The sequence below is a fragment of the Pithys albifrons genome, chromosome 18 (assembly GCF_047495875.1).
Source record: "Pithys albifrons albifrons isolate INPA30051 chromosome 18, PitAlb_v1, whole genome shotgun sequence".
NCBI lineage: Eukaryota > Metazoa > Chordata > Aves > Passeriformes > Thamnophilidae > Pithys > Pithys albifrons.
In genome coordinates, this window is record NC_092475.1 from 4141731 (window position 1) to 4164659 (window position 22929).

Consider the following 22929-nt stretch of genomic DNA (forward strand, 5'->3'; position numbering starts at 1 on the left):
CTTTGTGAAATACTCTGAAGTTAAAAAGTGTAAAGGTGGATCTTCCCAAAAACTGAAGAGTTGGGAACTGGGTTATGACAGCTGCAGACTTTCCACCCACTGCAAAAATCCAGCCCACTGTGCATATGGGGGATTTGCTGGGTTTGAAATAAGTTTTTGCTAACTGATGACAGTAGTTTGAAGGAGGGAAAAATGCATTCAGATTAGTCTTTACCCACACCTGTGAGTTAGGATAATGGTGGTCTTGAGATCCCTCTGTAACAGTGTATTCAGAGGTTCATGATAGATTGGAGAGGGTTAATAATTGATCGCTACTGCACAGGAGTGGTGAAACAGAAGAGCTGAGGCTCTGCTGGCTCCTGCTTCCTGCTCCCTGGGTGTCAAACCAGTGAGCTCCATGGGGGTCCTGGGAGGATCACCAGCAGCACGTCACCAAGCTTGTCATTTCACAGAGCTCTGCTTTAGGGAGGCTTTGGATGCACTCAACAAGAGATGTCCCCATGGGATGGGATGGGATGGGATGGGATGGGATGGGATGGGATGGGATGGGATGGGATGGGATGGGGGGGTCAGTGGGTACAGGAAGATCTGCTGCAAACAAACCCATCAAGCACCTGTGATGTGGTTATACCACCAGTGCAGAGGCCACGCCTCAGCTGGAAAATGAGGGATCTCAGGAAAATGAGGAGGTTTTTTCACTTACGCTTCTTCAGGGTTTTCCCATGTACCTCCCACCCTCTGCAGGGCCTTTGGACTGTGTTCAGAGCAGCTGTGTCAGGTTGAACAGCTCCAGGGACAAAGTTGGGCTTTCATTTTAGGAGGAAGGTGTTTGTGGTATGTTGCCAAAATGGTGTTTAATTGCAAATTATCAATGTAAGATGCATCAGAGACCACCCAGATCTTTCCCTGAGAACATGGCTGGGCTTCAAAACTCCTGTCAGGAGATCCTCTTTCCATCTTGTCCCTGCAGTAGTTCGAGCTGCCCGTCCTCTGCTGATGCCATGTGCTATTAGGTGAGTGTTTTATCCTGTGACAGTGTTTTACTTCAATGTGCAACGTCTCATCTGCTGTGTCTGCAGTGCCATTTTATCTGTTGTACAGTTGGGAAACTGGGGTGCAGGCAAGCAATTCTGCCAAGACCATGTAGGAAACTCCTGAAAATCAAGGACTCAATCCAGTCCCCAGACAAGCACTTAAAATATTTTGGGTTTTTTTCTCTTTTGCTGCTGATTACTGCAGCTCATTTATCTTTCCTGACTAACTCTGCTATCCCCATTGCAAATCTGGATTTGGCTGGAGACTACTTCAGCAAAACATTTGGGATTTTGCCCTGACAAGATCTGTAAGGCTGGCTGAAACAGCACAACTTTATGCATGTTCCAAGAATTAAAAACTTTTAAGTGCATTGACCTGTCTTTCTGTCCCACCAAATGGATGGATCACTTTCAGTTCTAGCCTAATGACATTCCACTTTGCTATACACCATTGCTCTCAATACTAGGAACTGCTGTCTTAAATCAGATGTCCCTTTCAGCAACTTGTAATGTTTACCTGTGTTAACAGCCTTGCACAGAAATAGTTGTGTTTCCAGATGCCTGACTTGTGCAGTCTCACAGAGAGGGCTATTCCTTAAATGGCTTAAGATAGCTTAAAAAAATAAACTGTAAAAAAGTTGTTTACACCTCTCTTTATAGCTGGGTCAGTTCACAACCTGGTTCTCCAAATGGTTCTGTTGGCACAACCAGAAGGGGAAGAAGGGCAGAAGCTGATTAGGCCAAAGCTGCTGCCAAAGACAACATGTTGTCAGGCTGAGCCCTCAGTCCCTCCTGTGTGGGGAGCAGGTCTCCTCTGTTCCCTCCAGCCCTAAACATGATCAACAAATAGCAAAAAAGAATCTGATGCTTCCTCTTCCAAAGCCAGCGAGTGCCTGTAATAATAAGGATTTGATAAACATCCCAAAGCATTTAATCTGCTTTTTCAGTGAGCTGCAAGCCAGGGAACAGCCAGAGAGACATTAAAGCGCAATAGCAGAATGGATTGCAATTAACTTTAAAAGGCTGTGAAATTCATGCTGCTGTGTGTAGCAGGCTCACTTTGGACCAAAGCTGGGTTTAGTGCAAGTTCTAATCTTGGTATCAAGTCAAGGCTTGTCCAGAGAAAGTGTAAGTGCCTTTATTAGCATGCAAATCACATACCTTCTTTTTTACACTGTTTCTGCATCCCTCCCTCTAGAGCTGTTTAATAGAAGCAGGCAAGAACTAATTAAATTCCTTTATTCCTACCTCATCCTTGAAGTGCAGAGCTCAAGGCAAGAATGCCAATGGGCACACGCCCATACCCTCTGTGCTTCCAGAAAGAGCGTGGCATGCCTGACCTTCACCTCATTAGAGAAGGAATAAATCCCCTAGCATGAAGATGAGGATGTCAGGCACTGTATGCATAAATCACATAAGGAGTTTCCAAATGGCTTTCATCTTGGGAGTCCTTAAGAGTTCAGAGCTGTGGATCAGTGCAGAGTGGATACCTTTCAGTGTAATTCCACACCTGAAGCACTTTAATAATGTGGCTCCTTTAAATAAGATTCTAAAAGCCCAAGCCAGCTGAAATGGTAGCATGCAATCAAGTTAATTACTTTAATTACTATAAAATTATCAGACAGTGTAATTGTAATTTTAATCTCCTAATCCACAAAGTACCTTTTTCCCTTTAGTGTTCCTAAACAAAGTAAAATAGCTTTTGGTTTCCTTGCCAGCTTTTCAAGGATCTTTGAAAACTGAGGAGAAACCTCCCACAAATATTCCAGCTGTGGTTAGGAGGTTTCGAGGGGTTTTTATTTAAAATACTATTCTTTATATGAATGCAAAACATTTAAAAGCAGTAACAAGATCTATCCCAGCAAACCAGCCACTGGAGTTTAAGAAGATTTCTTTGATTACCTGAACTGTACAAAGGTAATTCACTATATAAACCTTCCTTAAAGTGCTGAGGAAATTGGAGGTTATGGCAAGGGAGGAAAATCTCACGTTGAAAACCAGTTGTCAAAGAATGAACCCAGGGCTACCCTCTGTTATGTTTCCAGCTACCTCATTTGAATTGTTATGGCTGGAAAACTGCACTTAAAATTTTGCACTGAAGGATCCCAAAGTACTTCCCATGGTATAAATAAGGGGTCCTGACCTCTGGGGCTGCAGACAGTCTGCATACCAGCTCATCTTCTGGGATGATCCAAGATTCTCCAGCATAGCAGGGATGTTTGTAGAGAGGCTGCTCCAGCATCCCACCACAACCACCAGAGCTCCCAGCTTGGAGAATCCCTTGGGCTGCCCAGTGATGAGAGCTGGTGATGGCTTTACCATTCCCTTGGAGCTGAGTTTAGGGCCCACTGTGTTTCTGTTCTCTGGAAGTCCTGACACACAGTCAGTTTTTGTGCTTGCTGTTTGATCTCCCAGAAGGTGAACTGGAGAGGCTGGACTAGAATTTTACTGAAGTTTATTGGTCCTATAGGGTTCGAGCAGGGCTTAGCTGTTAAATCCATTTTTTACAAACTTAAAAGTGCACCTACACTGGATGGTTGAGCATCACACAGCTTTTATTATTATCATACCCCATGACTGCTACTTCTTTTCATTTTGAGTTAGTGAAGAGAGGCAAAGAGAAAGGTAAGTGATGTATCCAAGGTCATACAGGAAAGCATTAGTGAAAGGATTTGAGCCTCAGCCATATGATCTTGGCTGTTGCACCATCTCTCTCTGTGATGTCCGAAACAGGCTCATTGCTCTTCTATTTTGGAGAAAACACCTATTTTCCTATTTGTTACCTCTTCTTACTGGAGGGAATTATTTTTAAGCACAAAACAGCAAAGCTGTTGTTATTAAGCTACTGTAGGAATAATCTGCATGGAAAAAAACTCAGATGCTTTCCCAAATAGGAAGTAATTTAGATTGCAGATTAATGGCTGTGACAATGGAAATATATAAAATCTTTTCCTGATATGGAGCCCAAACCATGGCTAGTTCTTATCTGTGGTGGACACAGGTGTGAAAACTCACTTGTGCTGCACAGAGGGAACACACACTAATGAAAGCACAAATATTCCTGTTGCACAGAGCCTGCAATGTGCATTTAAAGGGTGAGTCAGCTGGTGCTGGTGAATGGCTTAAGAGTGGGCCATAATATGTTTTCCCATATCCCCTATAAATTGACTCTTAAAACCTGGTTCACATACAACTTAGTGCAGCACAAAACCAAACCATGAGTCCTTAGTGCTGGCAGAGATTGTGCTGCTGTATTTATTTTTTTCCTTGCTGTTAAAGAAGCCAATTTTCAGGAAATCCTGATCAGACTCCAGGACAGGCACCAGGAGCTTCGAGTACCCCATGGAGCCCAGCAGCCCTCGTCTTTGCCAGCCAGTCAGGCAAACATTGCAGCCTGAAAGGAGCTGCTCTGTCAAGGATCTGGTGCTGCTTGTTTCAGAGCTCCTGCAGGAACCACAGCTGCAGACTCTCAGCAGCCCTTTGTTGTGCATCTTGAGCTGTAGGAAGGACATCCAAAACTTCTGTGACCTTTTGCTTTCACCAGGAAAGCACGGCCCTATGTGGCTGATGCTAATCCTGCAGAAGATACAGTGAATCATGTCCCACTTGCAGACAAAGGCCCAGAGGCAGATGTGGAGAACCAAGTGATCTTGTAAATACAGTAAGTAGCTCAGTGGTTACCTTGTAGGAGTCACTCAGCTGTGCTCAGTCTGTCAGCTCAGATGCTTGGACAGCTACTGGAATCCTCCCTTGTTTGGCTGAAGAGAAAACACATCATCACCCTAACATCTGTCTCTGATACAGCAATTGCCCCCTCTTACATCTAAAGCAGTCTGTGTGCTGGACAGAAATACAGGGATCTGAAAAGATTATCTCATAAAGGAAATTATTTTGCACATTTCCAGAAAGTTTTAAAGAGATGAGAACTCTTGGTCTTGCAAGTCTTCCTTTCTTGCAGGCACTCTGCCCTGATCCCACTCAGGGAAATGAATCGTACTCCTAGAAATAGGAGCAAGAGTGAGAAGTAGGGAGGATCAGGGCATTGAGTCATTCTCTCTGGGACCTATAAATCCTCAGTCCTGACAGTGAAAGGAGCTTCACAAAAGGAAAATTAAGGGTTGGAGTGGACAGCTGGGATGGAGGGAGCCAGCACGAAGAGCAAGCCCAAGTCTGGAGCAGTGATAGTTCTCTGGGCTGTCAGCTGCAGTTTGCAAAGGAACTGCTTAGGTTTCCCCCACTGTCACTGCCCTGTGGGTGGGATGGTGCCAGCCTTCCTGGGGACAGCAGGGCTTTCTTTGTGAACACCTGCTCAAACAGAAGAAAATTTCTCTTTTGTGCAAGCCTTAAGCTGTACATGGTCAACAGCATTTACCTGACCAATTCAGACTCCACACAGCAGACAGGGAGCTGTGTGCAAGCAGAGCCAGGGAGCTTGGGAGGGAAATGAGGGGAGAGAAGGTTCACATCTGGATCTTGTGGCAGAGGGGCTGGTGAGGTCTGTACATGGAGTGCTTCTTGTTTCGCATAGCATGAAGGCCCTCCGCATTCCCCACTGATAAGGTTAATGGGATAAAGAAGATGTTACCAAATGCATTTTAACAGATGACTGCAATTTGCACTCAGCTCTTAGGCTGTTGTTTTGTTCTGCCTTAGGAAATGCAGAATGGGAAACCCCACCCTGAGTTATTGAGAGGTGCGAGATGAAAGTGAGGAGCTAATAATGATTGCAGAGTGAAGCTCTGCAAATTTCTCCTGCATTCGGTCAAACTACAAATAATCAGATTAAGCCATAACTGTATAAATGGGGCTTGAGTGTGTTTGCTCTGCTGACTTGGTCATGCATTCAGGACGTTCAGAGTGGTGTAACTACAGCCCAGGAGGTATTAGTCACGCTGAGAGAACTTCAGTGAATATAAGAGGGCTTCATTTGGGCAGTTACCAAGGCAACTCTTGCTAATATTTCATTACAATGCTTTCGCCCTCTGCAAGTCCCATGGATTAGGACTGGGAATCTCAGAAAGAAGAGTTGATTGTCAATATTGTGTTTGGACTGAATGTATCCCAGAGGAAAAAAAAGAAAGGTAAAGCATTTCCCATAGGCAGAGCCCACAATGCACAGCTGGAGCTAAACTCTGTCTGTCATCCAGCACTGCCTTGTGCCCTGAGGAGAATCATGGGTAGTAACTAATCTCTCTCCTTCCAGCTCTGAAATAAGTGGAAAATGCAGGTACTGGCTCATCCTCATCTGTGTTGAGATGCTGCTGGCACCCTGCAGCAGTGCTGTGCCAGGGTTCGTTGAGAGTGGCTGCAGCACAGCATGCACCAGTACAGGCTGGTGCTCCAGATGGGCCACCTCCACCCTGCACTGCTGTGCCAGTGACCAGTGTGTTTGCTGGAATCGTGTCCCCAGTGCCAGTGTATGTAGGGGTATGGCAAGCAGAGGCTGCTTGACCTTCCCCATTTGTGGGGACTGAGACATTGCACCTGAAAGTCTGTTGACTTTTTTTTTTGCATTTCAGCTTCTGCCCTGCTAAAAGATGGGGACTGCTGGGCAGAGTTAATGGTATCACACTGATGTCTCCTCCTGTGCTAAAATCAAACAGTGCAAACACGAATGTGTTTGATGTTGATGGTGTATGCCCAGGATACCAACTCCTTCCATTTGTCCACACTGATCTTTGTTACTACAGAGGAGTTATCTCCTTCCTCACCTTTTGTTGCCCTTGCCCTGTCTGAAGTGAGAAGAAAAGACAAAACTTGTGTGTTGAGACTGGTTTTTATTTTTTATGGCTGGAATGTGTCTCCACTGCTTCATTCAATTTTGTGCATTTCTACATACCAAAGTAAACTGCAGATTGGAGGTGACAGGGAAATTCCAAATGTAAATGTTTGTTCTGCTAAGTCCTGCAGGTTTGCTGGGTTGCTGGCTCTGTGCACCTTCCTCTAACTGTATTCCCTATGACTGACAGCAGAGCTGTTGTTGATTCCTTTGGGGAGTCACAGCCACTGTGTTGGACTGAGCAACCCCTTCATCTGGAAAAACACACATGAAAACCAAAGGGTATTTGCTTGTGTGGAATATTGGTTGAGATGCTCTTTCCTCTGGGGCTAGCTTGGCATTCGTAATGTTGCTGTTCCTAATTATACTTTTCATTAACTATCCATTATTTCTCATTAATGAAACAGGACTTAATAGGAAAATGGTAATAATACTATCCTGTATGGCAGAGAAGATTAGAAGTACTACTGTTGGGGTTTTTTTTCTGCCACCAGTAATTTCCACCTAGATTTTGAAAGACTGGATATGATGTGATGTTGGTGGAAGCCAGGAAGGGTCTGTCATGACCCATGCCTGAGGGATATTTTTGCACATAGCCAGAGGGCACAGAAACAAACCCGGGTGAAGTAATCTGTGGGAGGATGAACTTCCCGGTATTCAAAGAAGCTACAGTGACATAGTAGGAAAAGTCCTGTTCTCTGAGTCAGGCTTGAGTCAGTTTCTCATTTGCAGTGCTGGATGTGTCCCACCTTTCAGACAAGAAGAAAAAGCATATTCTGCCTGTGTATCTCCATCTTTACCCTACTTCTCTTTCACACTCGAACGGGTGTGTTAAGTCCCATCATTGCACTGGTTTTCATCCCAAGCACATTCACTCATCCCCCTGCTTCCTCCATGGATTCAACTTGACACCGCCGTCTTCGTTCTCCTGCAGTGCTAAACAGCTACCAAGGCTCACCCCAGGAGTAGCTGCACTTTTCTGCTGGGTGAACTGATCTCTGTTGACATGTCAGCTCGTTAAATCTGCAGGGCCCTTCTGGCTGAAGGCAGAGCTGTATGGCAGGCATTTAAAGCATGATTTAGTTATTAACATAAAAGCAGCTGTGTTCCTGTTTGAGTTGTGCAAAGAAAAACACGTAGCTAATGATGACCGAGCCTGAAGTGTGCCTAGGAGACAGCACTTGAGGATGTTTTCCATGCACCCCAGAATAATACAGAGTTTAGGCTTTAAAAGAAAGTATTTGGGTCCTTGCCAGGTAGACAGACAGTATGAATGAAACACCTGTTCTGGCTTTGGGAGGGTTTTGGAACCATTTGATTACAGGGAAGGTACAGGCTGACCTTAAAGTGAATTGAATTCTCTGGTGTAGAGTAACATGTTCTGCTACATTATGAAACTTCTTGATCTTTTCGTGAAAATGTCCACAGCACACAAAACACAGATGTGTGCTGCCTTTTGGTTTGAACTAAAAAGTGCTGCCCAGGCATGGCAAACTAACCAGCTCTGTCTCAAACCAGTCTTTTTCAATTTTGAATATATGTTAAAGTAGGAACACTATAAAGGAAACAATGATAAAACAAATTAATTTTACCAGGAGAGGAAAAATAACTGCTCATTCCAGATGTGTCCTAACTCAGTTCTTGCAAATGCTCATTGGCACTTGGCAGTTTTTTGGGGTTGCATTTTCAGATAGTGTAATTCAATTCCAAGAAAATATACAGGATTCTGTCTTTCCTAGAGTTGCTTTCTGTTGCATCACCTTATCAGTCTGGTCTGTACAGTTTTAACAATTTCTTTAATGTGGCAAAACCATCACCATGAATATTTTCATAAGAGCAGAGCTTTGCTGGGTATAACACCATGGGGTAGAAGTTTATGGCCACTAGCAGACAGCAGATGAGGTAGAGATGAGTTTGATCATCTCCTCTGGCACTGTGTTTTCAAGAGCCAGCCTCAGAAACCAAGGCAGATCCTGGTCAAATTCCTCATGCCCTCAACAAACTCTTCAGTCCTTTCCCACTGTAGATTCCAGCTGTTTCCTAATTCCCCCCATGCAGAAGGGTTTAAAAAGCTGTGAATGAGCTGTCAGTTTGAAGAACAAATGGAGGAAATGTACTTTGGGTCTCTGTTTGTGGGCTGTTTGCAGAACTGTCTGTATGTGCATGTGTTCAGGGGTCTGTGTGAACAGGAGGGGAACTCCTTTCTGTGCCTCTGTGAGCTCAGCAAACTCAGTGCAAACCTGGCATGGAACCTGCTTATGCCTTTTGTGGTTTTGTTTTACAGTCTTCTCAGGTAGAGTCTGTGAAGACTATAAAATTATAAAGCTGGAAATGTGCTTGAAGGATATTGATGGTGCTTCTGGCTTGTGTTGGTTCAACTCCAGCTCATGTGGAATTAGTTCTTAGCTTCTAGTAGCTGTTCTTGACACACTTATGTCAAGACACAACATGCTTATGAAAATGGTGAGCTTGGTATAATGTTCTTGGATCACCACAGAGCACAGCTCAGGAAATGCATTTCTTCACACAGCTTGCAGCAGGGTAGCAGAAAAGTAATTAAATCTTCCGTAAGATAACATGTTCCTGACCCTATACCATACAAGAACCATATGCTCACATATTTCTCTTGGCTCAGGCCCTGATCTTACTGACAGCTCTGACTGTGGTGGTACCTTGGTAGGAAATACTGCATGTGGAGGCAATGGGTCTTGTTCCATTGCCCATATGTTGGTTTTCTTGGAGTGAGAACTCCTTTAATTTCTCTGCATAATAGACAACACAAACCCAGAGAATTTATTCACAGCAAGCAGAATGTGTCTGTATCACCACTGAATTACTAGACAGGCCTTGCTTCTGGCTGTGGGATGTTTCCCTGTGCTTCTGCTGCACGTTAAAAGGGTCTCTGTAGACAGAAAAACTCTAATTTGTAACTTGCAGAATCTTTGTTCAGATTTAGGATGTAGGTTCTCTCATCAAGGTAAGCCTGTACACTGAATTTGTTCTCAGATCTTATTTAAGCTCTTCCTGTCCCTCCCAACTCCCAAACCCCTCCTGTCACTCTACAGTTTGCTTGAAGAAAGGGCTTGTGGTTTCTGGTGGCGGCTTCTGGCAAGCTCCTCAAGGTCCTACAGTTTTCAGGGAGAGAAAAGTAAAACCTTCAGTGGAACTCGTCTGCCTTTAACGGATGCAGAGGGATAGCAGCATGGTGGAAATCATGTTGCTACATGTAGGCTCAGAGAAAACTGGAGTAGGAATGCTACAGGCTGGATTTTTTTTTCCCCAGTTTTTTCTGCATTCACTGGTAGTGGATTGGATTTAAATGGAAAAGTCTCTTTTGCTTCAACACCTCCTATCTGAGAGCATGTCACTGTGATCAGTAGCTTTGTGAAGCTGAGCCAAGAAGCACCATTGCTAGGCTCAAGAAACTAGTAAAATTCAAAGAGGGATCAGAGCAGGTAGTAACAGGAATGGCAAATATCCAGGGATGTTGAAATTAATGCTTAGAAAAACTTCTTAAATGGAAGAAAGGCTTCAGTATCAAGTGAAGTTCTATCTGTATAGATCAGGGGATGTCTTTTTGGGGAGCAGAGTGTTCCTTGTCCATCCATAGGGGGTTTCACCTGAAATGTTTGCTTCTAGTGACTCTCAGATGAGATGTTGGACTAGATGGGACTTGTGTCCAGTCCAAATTAGCAAATTGGGCTTGTTTTCCTCAGAGTGGCTGAACAGAGATCAGGATAGGCGTCAGGATACGAGTTCAAGCTGTTAACCTCACCTTTTTGGTTACCCTCTAAATCACATGTTTAGCATTGTTAGAAACCTTCTATTTCTTTCTGCGCTGGAAAAAGACCCCCAGAATGCTCTTTCTATAAACCATTTCCATTGCTTCCCTGAAAACTTCAGATCCCCTCAGATACAGGTGGCCTAAGTACAATTTCAGTCTTCAAACTGTCTTTCAAAGTAGCTCTGTGGTTGACTAGAGGCCAGTTCATACTGCACAAGGGTCATTTCTCCGCCTGATGCTCCTGAGTCTGTGCCACAAAACCCACGTGCTAACTGTGATTTCACTTTCCTTAATTGCAGTTCGGAAGGGAGATTAATTACGTGCCACCACGTTACCACTAGAGGGATTACGGATATTATCCTGGCCCAAGTCGTTTGCCTTGAAACTCTTGTGGGGGTGAGAGAAAGTTATTTTCTTAATCTGTGCCCTGCTTTCCTTGTTAACTCGTTTTACGTATTTACAGGTGCTGTGGGGTGTAAGTAGCTAATTAAATACGGCATTTGATAAAGTTTGAGGAAGTTTTAATTCCTGTCCTGTGGAGTACTGGTCTCCCGTACATAAACATGTTAGTTAACCATTACTGCAGAGCACAAGTATTTTCAAAGGTGGCTGCTCAACCTTCCCCAGCGGAACTTACCCATTTTCAAGCACGGTTTAAAGGGCAAAGACTGCCTGTTCTCTTGATAAGAATTTGTTTTTAAAGGTTCTATTTCGCTTTTAAAGGATACATTCATCTGCAGAGCGATAAGATCTCGCATTAAGTGGGGAAACCGGGGGAATGATCTTCAAAGAGACGGGCAAGCAGGAAGGGGTTAAATGATGTCTGAAAGCCCTTTAGGAAGTGTTTCTAACTGAATGGGCTTGGCGGCTTTGCTTCAGTGCCTCCCCGACATGTGGAACCGGGCACCTCTCACTGCCCTGCGTTCACAAGTCCTGAAGTCATGCTAATGCATCCCAGAGAAACAGCTGGCACTGGATGGCTCCCTGGCTCCTGATGGCATGTGGGCCTGCACTCCTCCACCTCCTGATGCTGAGACCCACCGGCATTCCCAAGCACCACCTGGCTGGATGGCTTCGAGCGTCGGACTGCCTGTGGCACTGGTGACCAGGGCTGCATCCTGTGGTATCTTACAATACATAAATAGATGTTATCCACGTACAGTGCTTCAGATACAGTAAAAAGGATCTTTCCAAGGACCCTGAAAATGCTGAAATGACTGTAATTGCACAGCCTGCCAGATACATGTTACATGCAAATACAGTCTGTGGAAACTACATCTTTGAACTACGTACATCACAATGTCTTTTTTAAAAAATATTTTAAAGAGCTTTTCATATTTAAGACAGTAACTTTTCCAAGACAGCTGATTCCTGCTAGGCTGTCTACAGAAAAAGGAAACAAAGAGGATGATGTTTAGCAAGGAGCAAATGCCCAGCAGCAGCCTGTGAAGACCTGGACATGCTTAAGAGTTTGTTTTGCTTCCTGTGGGGTTCAAATAGTGCAGCAATCCAACTGTATGGAGTCCAGACCTGGTCTCTTGATATCTGCCAGTTTAAAGAAACAGTCTTGTCCAGTTCAGGCATAACATTTTGTGCATATCATTTAATTCTTGGATTTAAAAAAATCTGTGTGTGCTAGAAAATCAAAGCAGTGATTTGATGAATTAATTTATGTGGTTATATATATATATATATATATATATATATATATATATATATATATATATATATACATGTTTGGTTTCTTATCCATGAAATGTCTTCCCCCCCAGCAGTATATGAAGATCTGACAGCGTGTGTGTCCTTGCAAGTCACACCACGGAGGGACTGTCCGTGAGCAGCAGAGGGATGGGAGAACGTTGGGTTATCGCTGAGCTGCTTCTTTCCCCCTTAGCTGAGAAGGTAAAGCCATTTCCCGAAAGCCATCCTTTGTGGAGAAAGTGGAAGTAAAACTTTCACTGTCCAGATTCAATGAGAGTCCACATCATACCTCGAGTAGATTGAATTGGATTTGGTGGAGCCTTCCACCGTTTTGTTAATTAGTAATAGAGTTTTTCCTGTAGATAACCCACCTATCAGTTAATGGAGTTTAACGTACTAAAACACCAGCGGAGCCTCCGGGCAGCGCAGCCCCGCAGAGACAATGGGCACATTGTTCCCCCGGGGCATCCTGTCCCCCCTTTATTTGGGAGGGGGTGATCTCCTTCACCCCACTTGCCCTCCCCTCCCTCCGGCGGGTTCCAGGGGCGAGGCCGGGTAGAGAAGCGGGAGCTTCCCGGGGACGGCGAAAGGGTTAAAATCGGGGCGGCGGGGCCGGGCGGCCCCTCCCCGCAGCCGGGGCTGAAGTACCGCGGCGCGGCCGCAGAGCCGAGCGAGGCGGCGGGACGGGAGCGCTGTTGGTGCCGGTGCCCCTGCCCGGCCCCGCCGCTCGGGCAGCCCCCGGTGAAGATGGCGAGGGCGGCGGAGCGGGGCGGTGCGCGGACGGGGCTGCTGCTGCTGGTGGTGCGGATGGTGGTGCTGGCGCTGCCCGCCGCCGCCCGGCCGCCCGCCTCCTTCCCCAGCGATGTGAACGGGCACAGCCTCCACCCGCCCTACTTCAACCTGGCCGAGGGCACCCGCATCTCCGCCACCGCCACCTGCGGAGAGGAGGCGGTGGGCACCGCCAGCCGCCGCGCCGTGGAGGATCTGTACTGCAAACTGGTGGGGGGGCCGGTGGCGGGCGGGGACCCCAACCAGACCATCCAGGTACGGCAATGGGGCAGGGGGGGACACCCCATCAGACCATCCAAGTGCAGGAATGGGGAGGGGAGGGACACGCCAGCGAGACCATCCAGGTGCGGGAATGGAGGGGTACCCCAACCAGACCACCCAGTTAAGGAATGGGGCGGGGGGGGACCCCAACCAGACCATTCGAGTACGGCAATGGGGCGGGGGGGGGACCTCAACCGGACCATCCAGGTGCGGGAGTGCGGCGGGGGGGAGCGCGGAGCCCGCACACGAGGGGCTTGCGGAGCCTCGCTGGGGCGGCATAGCCAGGGCGTGCGGGAGGGTGCGAGCCCCGCTTTGTGCTTCCTCATCCCACCCATCTGTCGGGGGCTGGGAAGGGCAGAGGCTGCGGCGGGGGATCTCGGGGCTGGGCGGGCAGGGTCCCACGGCCCTGCTCCGCGCGTGTTTTCCCACGCATCCCCGTCCACTTTGCTGGTCCAGCAGCTGCTGGTGGGTTAGCGCTGGGGTGCCCGGACAGGGCTGGTCCCAGCGCATCCCCCTGCCCGCAGCCCCCCGCAGCAGTGGCCGGTGGGACGCACGTGCTCTCTGTCTGTCCCAGCCTTGTCAGGAGTTTCTCGCATGAAACACGGCTCGCTGAGTTCCCGGGGCATTATTTTTAAACTTGTGGGTTCTTTATGTTTATAAACTCCCGGGCAAACCAGCTCCCACATTCCTCTGCTAGTCAGAGAATCGTTATGATGAACGTGATAATGTTTACCTTGATGTGTCTTAAACGTGATAATATTTGGCTCGATGTGTTTTAACTCTGCGGTTCCCCGTGTGTTCCGTGGGGCATTGGGATGAGCAGAGGGAAAGTAACGAGGGTGGATTTTACAAGCGAATGTCAGGTGACTTATCTCAGGGGTCCCATTTTAAGCTGCCCAGAGGGAGCTTGCAGCCAGGAATGTAGACAGTAAAATCTGCAGTGCAGTGTAACAGCTATGGCTCTCTTGAACAGAGGAAAGAACAGGCTTGTAAAACACTAGTTTTAGTTGGGGGAACTCCAAACCCTGTGCCCCTCCTCAGGGCAGCCCAGGCTGGGAAGAGCTGCTGTGATTTGAAATGCTCTCATAGCCTGAAGCCAATCATGGAGCCACCAGCTGCTGCTTGCCAGGGTTTTCTGCATGTTCCTTGTGAGGGTCATGGTGCCAGTTCACCTGTTGCCATGGAGCAGTGAGGTTGTCCATGTTGTACCTAACAGCAGGGATGAGCAAGGGAAAACTGTCAGTGTCTTGGACTGAGCCTTTCTTGGCCTCTTGGCAGGGGTGACTTTGTTACATGGTTGTCTCAAGCATTTTTCTCATTCTGGCCACATTCTCCTGAGTTAGTGCTGTATGAGGAATTTTCCAGCTATTGTGTGGTTATGACATGGAGTTTTACTCTCTACATAGTGTGAATTATTGAAGATGTTACTGAATGGCAAAATCCTGATATATCTTCCTCTTGAGTTTTGCTACCTTTTAAAGTGATCTATTTCACTTTGCTGCACTGTAGAATAATGTAACTTGAAGATTTGCTTTAAGTTGTAGTAGCAGGAGGTTTACAGGGACCTCGATGTAGTAATTGTTTCTACAGCAAGACAAAGGAGAAAGAAAAGCTGAAGAAGTAACTGCTACTATGTGCACTTGCAAACAAATGTGAGTGATCTGCCAAGCTAAACTGAGAGGAGTAAGAGTGCTTGGAAAAGCTGGCAAATGTGGGTATGCATTTATCACTCTGCATGTGTCCATCTGTGCTCTGGCCACCCTGCTAGCTCAGCATGACACACAGCACTAAGGATGCTGGTGACTCAGAGAAGCCCTTCAGGCTGTACCAGCTCTAAGGGCAGCCCTGGCATCCCCCTGCTGCCAAACACGGCTCCCCAGCTGTGAAATTCTGCAGCAACCCCCCTCCCATCCCCTCTGCAGCCCTGGCTCAGGGTGGCTTTGATCTGAGCACAACTTCCCAGGCCAGTGGTCTTCAGTCTGTCTGAAAGCTTTAGAAAAATCCTTTTGTAGTGGCTCCTTTCCATGACCACAGGCAGCACCTAAAAGGGAGGGGAGGAAACAGGAGGCATCACAGCAGAGGTCAGAGTTCCCAATTCATCCCCTTTAGGGGTTTCAGCACCAGCCGGTGTCTAAAGCAAGGAGGGAGGTGGGAGGGAAGTGTTCAATTTGAGCCGACTGAAACAACAATAATGAGCTCCGTATGCATGTCCTTGCTGACAGTGTGTCACACCAGAGCAGAGTCCCTTCCCTTCTCCCTTCACCTGCTCAGTGCTGCTTGTGTGTGGTGTGGCTTAAGAGGGTTTGGTCAGGAATTCTGGAAGAATGCCTGTTGGGACCCTCCCAAGAGACTTCTATGTGCTGTGGTAGTGAAGGGACATTTGCTTGATTAAAGATCTAGGATAAACATTAATACAGTCATCTGATAAATTAGTTCAGTCTTTTCTCTGTTTTCTGCTGTTTTAATTTGATGTTGTAGAAGACTTCAGAAAAGGGAGTTCACTGACTTTAAAACATGATGGTCTTAAAATGTCAATAATCATTAAGCTTTCTGAAATAATGACACTTGCAGTGGTTTTGGCACAGCTTGTGGGAAGGCTGTAAACCTTTTCAAGGAGTTTCCTTTGCTTTATTCAGGGCTTTTTGGCAGAAGACAGCTCTTCCAGCTGTGGGGGGCTTTTCAGTCTGGAAGGATGTGATGCACAGCAGTGTCGAGGTGTGCTGAAAGGGGCTTGCCATGGAGGTTTGCTTCCCTTGTCCAACTCACTCTTCAGCATGGACAATCCTACCTTAATGATCTTGTCTTGAAGATGGGGTAAAAGGGAGGTCATGGATTTCTTTTTTCTGCTCGAGTTTTACTGGAGGTGCTTGTAGGCATCTTCCAAGAAAGGCAACTCTGCAAAGGCATGGCCATGTGTTCATGTTCCCCATCCCACCCTTTCGCCCAAGGGGCTGTTCCAGCAGGGATTGTACACTGTGCTTGGAGTGAGGCAGGGTTGTAGATGATTATTTCAGGAGGATAGGAGTATACCAGTAAGACAAGTTACTAGCAGTAATTGAAGGAATTCTAGACTTCAGAATTTAAGAACATGCAACAAACCTCACTGATTTCAAGTCAGTGGTACTTTTGCCTTCCTCTGAAGCCTGTTCTCTCCCAAGCCCTGCATTCAGAGCACTGATGTGCACACTGAATTGTGGTGCTAAGCTGTACTTGTCCGAGCAGTGTGGGCATTGACCAGAAGTCTGGTCCTCTTGCTCTTCCAGGTGTCAGTAACAGATGAGATCTGAGACTATTTCATACCTAAGTGTCTATGAATGGAGTGACATTCTCTTTTGCAGTAGTCAGTGGCCATTTGTCCCAGAGCTGCTTAATCCTACCCTGTCTCTGGCCAGTGGTGCTGTGTGGCAGTGGGAATCTGGCTCATTCCAGGGCTCTCCACGCTCTGGGTGACAATTGGTGTTGTGCCTCTATTTACATATAGGACAGAATTTGACTTCAGGGGTTTAACTGTGGCTGAAAATGAGGTTTTTAGAACAAGTTGCTGTTGTCCACAGAAGAGACACCTGTCAAGACAGCACTTTGTGTGAGCAGTTGATCTGCAAGGACAACCCTGGTTGCAGCTTGCAAGTGTGCACTTTACTTGTCTGAAACAGTATTTTTTACCCCCTCACTTCCTGCCCTTTTTACCTTATCCCCAGCAGCCCAGCCTGTCCCATGCTCCCTGTGGTTTTCTGATAAATCAGGTGAGGAGGGCTGATGCTGGGTCATGGCAGGGCCAGATAAATTGGGACAAAGCCACCTGTTTTCCCCAAGGCAAGTAGTGCCAGTGGGGTGCCTGGCTAGTCTTCAGGCTCAGGGGAAACTTCAAAGTTCCCACTGACTTGTACAGGAACAGGATAAGGCCTTGCATGTCTCTGGAAGCTGCCCTCCATTCAAACCTCCTGCTTATCTCTCTCTCTTTGCAGTTTGCTCTGATAGTGGCAGCTTTATGTTCTCTAAGCTGCTCTGCAACTTCTTGCACTGCTTTCTTTTGCAAAGTTTGTTCTTTGGTGTACCTTAACAGTGTCCACACCTCTCCTGCTCTGGCAACCTGCTGTCTTCACTAAGCCTGTGGCTCGCAATTGCTTTTTAATTAAAATCCTCTGCTGATGTCAGAACTCCCCTGTAGAGAACGTGACACACTATGCGGGAGTCTGAGTTTCTCTGAAATACAAATAGCTGGAAACGATTCTCACCAGCTTTAGGTCTGGCTCTAATTAAACAACTAATGAGCAACTGGTGCATCAGAGAGGCTAATCACACTTTTAACAGCAAACTTGGTTCAGCTGTTGCTGTGTTCCCAGCTAAGGCTGCACAGCAGTGGGGGGGTCCACAGCAGCTTTACAAATGTGGAGCAGCTGATCCTAATTTGTAGTCCCCTCTTAGTCAGCTTGAGTTGACTGTCACCCGTCGATGTGAACTTCAGGTTCAAAATGGTTTTTACATCTGCAGCAAGAATTTAAACTATGAAAACACTTTATTTTTGTTATTTACCCCCATTTTGTAACCTTGCCTCACTTCCCCCCCCTTCCCAGTGTTGTGCATTGTGCAGGAGAAATTTCCACACAACCTGTTGCACCGGTTCCAGTTAAAGGTTTGAGCTGAAGAGTTGGGTCAGTTTTATCTGGTCTGCTCTCCCTCCTGGCTCAAAGCATGTTCAAACGAGCCTTGTCCTGACCTCTCTGTTCAGTGGGTGCTCCCTTCATGGGTGTCAGGGTTACCTGGATGGTTTTAGCTGCCCTTTTCTTTTGCTTTGTGCTTGCCTGGGTGCTATTTTCATATCTCCAGAAGACTTAATGAAAATATGTTCTTGTTCAGGACAATTTGTGTTGCTTAATTGCCTGTAAATAACACGGGGCATGGCTGCAGGGAAGAATGCTGTGAAATCTGTTTCCTTTGCACTGAGATTCCTCTGCAGTTTGGAGCATCTGGAAAACCACATGCTCTGCAGTGCCTCTGTCTTGCCTCAGCCCTTGTAGGGGTGCAGATGCAGTGAGCAGGAAGAGGACAGCCTGTCTTGAGATACTGTACCTGGTGTAATATTAATGCTGGCTGCAGCTGGGACAGGCAAGGGCAGCATTCCTGCCTGGGGATAACTGTGCCTTTAAAAGGAAAACTGCCTGTAACAGAGTTCCCTTCTAGGCTGTTGAAGCAGCAATTCAAGTGACAGAAACAGTGGCTCCACAAAAGAAATAACTTAGCAGTTTTCATTAGTCCCTTAATGGGAAAGAAAGAATTGCCCCTTACAGCTCAGGTCTTTGTCTGATGGTGCCGTTAAAGTTGCAGGGCTGTTTTCTCTGGCAGCGTGTCCATGGAACTGACAAAACCACCCGCACCACAAAGGCAAGGCAGAGAAGTGATTGCAGTGAGGTCCCTGGCCAGCTGACAGCTGGGGCTGTCCCTCTTTTCTGGCCTTGCATTGCAGCATCATCAGCTAAAGAAACTCGGCTGTGAGACTATTAAGCTTGAAAATGTAGCTGAAAGGACTGTATTGTGAAATGAATAGGTGGACCAGAAAGAGTGCAGGGAGTTGGGCAGAGGAACTGCCAGTCTGAGTCCCTAGAAATGACTGAATGGTCTGGGTCATGATCTCTGGGCATCAGCAGGACTGTGAATGGCAAACTCAGCAGAGGAGCTGGTGGCCATGGAGCTTAAGCTACTGCTCCACTATGGTGTGGCTTCTCCCTCTGCATCTGGTAACCAGGTCTTTGTGTCTGGGTTCCTTTGCCAATGCTCAGTGCATATCTGAAATACAGAAGGGATGATGCTTCAAGCAACCCAAATTCTAAACTGGGTGATTGAGGGGAATTTTGAGCCTTTGCATGTTCCTCTTTCCCTTTGTGTTTTGAATCTGTGCAAACAAGAAGTTTATATATTGATTTGCATTAGCAGGCTTACCCCCTGTATTTTCTGAATTGCTGTGATACCTGTCTGCTTTGCCCCACGTTTTTGTGGCTGGAGTTAAGTGTTGCTTTTGTACTTTCCAACAGGGCCAGTACTGCGACATCTGCTCCTCTGCAAACAGCAACAAGGCCCACCCCATAACAAATGCCATTGATGGGACGGAGCGTTGGTGGCAGAGCCCCCCTCTGTCCCGAGGGCTGGAGTTCAACCAGGTCAACGTCACTTTGGACCTTGGACAGGTAACCCTGTTCCCTTCTTTGTTATGCTGTAGATGATGCTGGTAAGGACCTGCTGCTCTGCTTCTAAAATCCTTTAGTGGACCTTGCTGAAAACCACTGATTCAATGACAGGGCATGATGTTCTGGTTAAAATATGGAAGGGAAAACCTCTTGCCTGTTTTTAATATTAACTACATTATGTGATATTTGTTGTTACTGTTTAGATTCTCCCTAAAAGTTGAGTCAGTCATGGAAATCCACCACATCTTGTAGGTGCCATTCCCTTTAGAGGGTACCTGGCTCTTGGAGGGGGCAGATAGTAAGGCTTCACCCCAGGATGGCAAAATACAGTCCTGAGAAATTCAAGGTTGTGCTCTAAAACTTCTAACTGGTGCATTTGAAACTTTAAAAATGGCAGGTCCATGCTGAAGATCTTCCTATAAAAGATGAAGAACATTTGGTCTCTAAGGCTGGCAAGTCAAAGGAAATTACCACTGTAATAACAGGGCTGCCAGCCCCCACTGCCTTCTCTGCTGCTCCTATTCATCCACAAAACTGCCTCTCTAGAAATGGAGTATTCTCTCAGACTTTCCTCAGCTTAGAGGGAAGCAGCAGAAAAGATGCCCTGGCTGGAGTGCAAAAGCAGGAAGGCACTGTAAGCCAGAGATCTGAAGGGCTGAGATGTGGGTTTACTTTTTGGTATGGAGCCTCTACTCTGGTTGTTGGATGGGGAATTCCTCAGTCCTTGGCTGGGACAGGGGGTGTGTGACACACCTCTTCCTCTGCAAGGCCAAACAGTCCCAGCTGCTCCTTGGCCCTTGTAATTCAGGATTTGGGACATTTGCCCTGTAGTCTATAACATTTAAGTGCCCCATGAACAGGTAGGGGTGGGCTCTCGCTCTCCTCTGCTGTGCCATAAGCCCTGCAGGACATGTTTGGGTTCTCTTTGGCTGGAGGGTGCATGGGACAGGACAGTTGTGGAGCTGTGGACAGCTCACCTCTTGCACAGGAAACCTGGCTGTTGTGATTGCCTTCCAGGGGCTGAGTCACTGCCCCTTTGGGAGTTTGCACTGTTTGCAGTGATTTGAAGCCTTGCTGGACACTGAAGCTTTGCACTGGCCTCACAGGTGGCTTTTTCACCCTCTGGTGGAGTAAAGGTTCATTTGTCACTGTGGTTTGTAAGGTGTCTGACTCCAAATTTACAGCCATGGATACCTGTGCTGTACTGATGACAATACCCTTCTGTGAGACACCTCCAACACAGACTTTAGTTCCCAGGATTGTCTCTGATCCACTCCCTGCTCTGCTGTAGCACTCCTTTGGAGTCTCTCAAACACTCTGCATGAATTTGTTCTCTCCCACAAGTGCCAGCTGTCTAAAGCTGTGCTGTGCACAGCACCAGTGAAATATCTGCTAATGCCTGGGGCTCACATGCACACAATAGCTGTGTGGGCAAAGCCTCCCGGGGCTGCACACGCTGTGCTGAGCCCTCGCCAGCGTAGGTGGCATCTGCTGTGTCTCTCAGAAACATCCCAGCTGGCAGGGATGTGCTGGTGGGTGGATTGCTTTGCCCTCCCCCTCCAACCAGGGGCCAGCCTGCAATATGCCTTTCCCATTGCTCATGTCTTCTGGAGAGGGATTTTCAAAGGCCAGCTCTCCTTGGGAGCTTCTCCTTCTCTTTGTCATTCTCTGTGGCAACTTTCTGGCATTAGGCCAGAGCTAACCCAGCTGTGCTGTGTTCCTGCAAGCTGCTACATTCGGCTCACCTGGGAATTTGTGCCCTTCAGAGCTGCTGTGCTGGGAGACAGAGCCTGGAATAAATTGGAGCGGGTGCAGTACTGTTATAACAGAGCTGGTCTGAGCTGACCACATCTCCCCTACCCTCCTCTCTGAAGTCTCTTTGCCCTTGGTACCCAGGGAGTTGGTGTTGCATGATCATTTCTGCAGTATTGGTACCAGAATTTGCATGTGGTGCTGGAGGCAGATGCTTTACCTGGTGTGGGTTTTCTCTGGGCTCACAGACTCTGCTTCCCTGCACCTGTGCAGTACATCATACCCAGCTGGTCTCAACAGCCATGCAAACTTAATGCTCGAGCCCATTTTTGGTGGTTTCCCCTTTATATGTGCCCTTATTGCATGTAATTGCTATAATAACCTGTTTATGCTCCTTGTAAGAGTCTGGTCTTTGCTTTTCCCTGCTTTGTTTTGGTAGGTCAGGCAATAGAAACACGATGAAATGTTACAGAATCACTAATTTCCTCCTTTTGAAGTTGAGTCTGGTTCAAAGTATGGAAGAAAGAAAGGGAAATTCTTGGGACCCAGCAGGGTGAGTGCAGGATCAGGCCAGCATACCTGGCAGCCAGGCTTTAGAAATTCCTTGGATACCTGTGAAACAGCACAGGTAACAACACCCTCAAAGAGCAGGGCTTTATTTTGGCAGCCAAACAAGGCCTCTCCTTGCTCTGTGTATTCCTCTAGGGAGCTCTCAGACCAATTAAAATTTAATTTAAGGGACTCATGGCCACTAAAAGCTTTTGTCCCTTTGGGGAGTCATGAGTGCCTGTAGTGCAGGAGCTGGTGGTGTGGGGGCACGGCAGGGGCTGGCACAGAGTTACGGTGTCAGCCCCTTCCTTTGCTGCTGGACTTCCCTCCTGGCTTTGTCCCTCTCGAGCCATAAGTGCTTAATTACCAGCTGGAATCGGGTTTCTCCAGCATTTGGCAAGGCTCTGGCAACTGGGAGAGGGGCAGTTAATTAAGCAGCCTGTTGGTCTTTGCTTTTTCTAGCTGGGAGCTTGCTCTCCTCACAGGGACGTTAAAATCCTACGGAAAGGAGAGAAGGAGGAATATTCACAGCCAGCAAATAAGTTAAAGAATGGCTTGGGCTGGCCACCCAGCTGGTGTGAGGGTATTAAACACCCACCTCACGTCCTCTTAGTGCCAGCAGTGGCCTAATCTTAATGGCTTCATCAGCAAGGCAGATCAGAGCTCCCACCATGGCTTGGGAAGAGGCTGTGTCCAATTATCTGCTGGAGAGGTTGGATCGGAATTGCTCCTGCTGGTGCTGTTTGTTCCTCCCTCCCTGGGGACGAGTGATTTTTCTTCTCAGAATTTGTGGGGGAAAGGCTGGAAGAGGAGAAAAATTCATTTGAGGGTTCCCAGGTCAGGCTCAGGTTTGAGGACCAGAAATATGGCAAACAGCTCCAGAGAGGAAAGTTAAATGGATTTTAGGAGCTCCTGAGGAGAGGAATATGAAGAGGGGATTTTTTTTTTATTACTGCTTTTAATCATGACCGTTGCTTAAAGATTTAGTATATTTAGGATGAATGGCTGGGCCACTGCATGGATTTGCTGCAGAATACATCGTGGCATCATGATGAAGCACAACTCAGGTCTTGGAGGGTGGAAGAGTTGAGGGTGCTT

The 22929-nt window shown here is 47.0% G+C and overlaps 1 protein-coding gene across 3 annotated transcripts in view; it reads left to right on the top strand.

Annotated features, from left to right (window-relative positions):
• The first annotated feature begins 12952 nt into the window (after positions 1–12952).
• LAMA5 (laminin subunit alpha 5) overlaps positions 12953–22929 on the top strand; it is an 87250-nt gene continuing 77273 nt past the window's right edge. The window contains exons 1-2 of one of the 3 annotated variants that reach the window (XM_071572980.1): positions 12953–13342; positions 19378–19530. In XM_071572980.1, the coding sequence (XP_071429081.1) occupies positions 13046–13342; positions 19378–19530 (450 nt within the window). In that variant the 5' untranslated portion in view covers positions 12953–13045. The other 2 variants (XM_071572979.1, XM_071572981.1) reach the window with 2 other exon arrangements.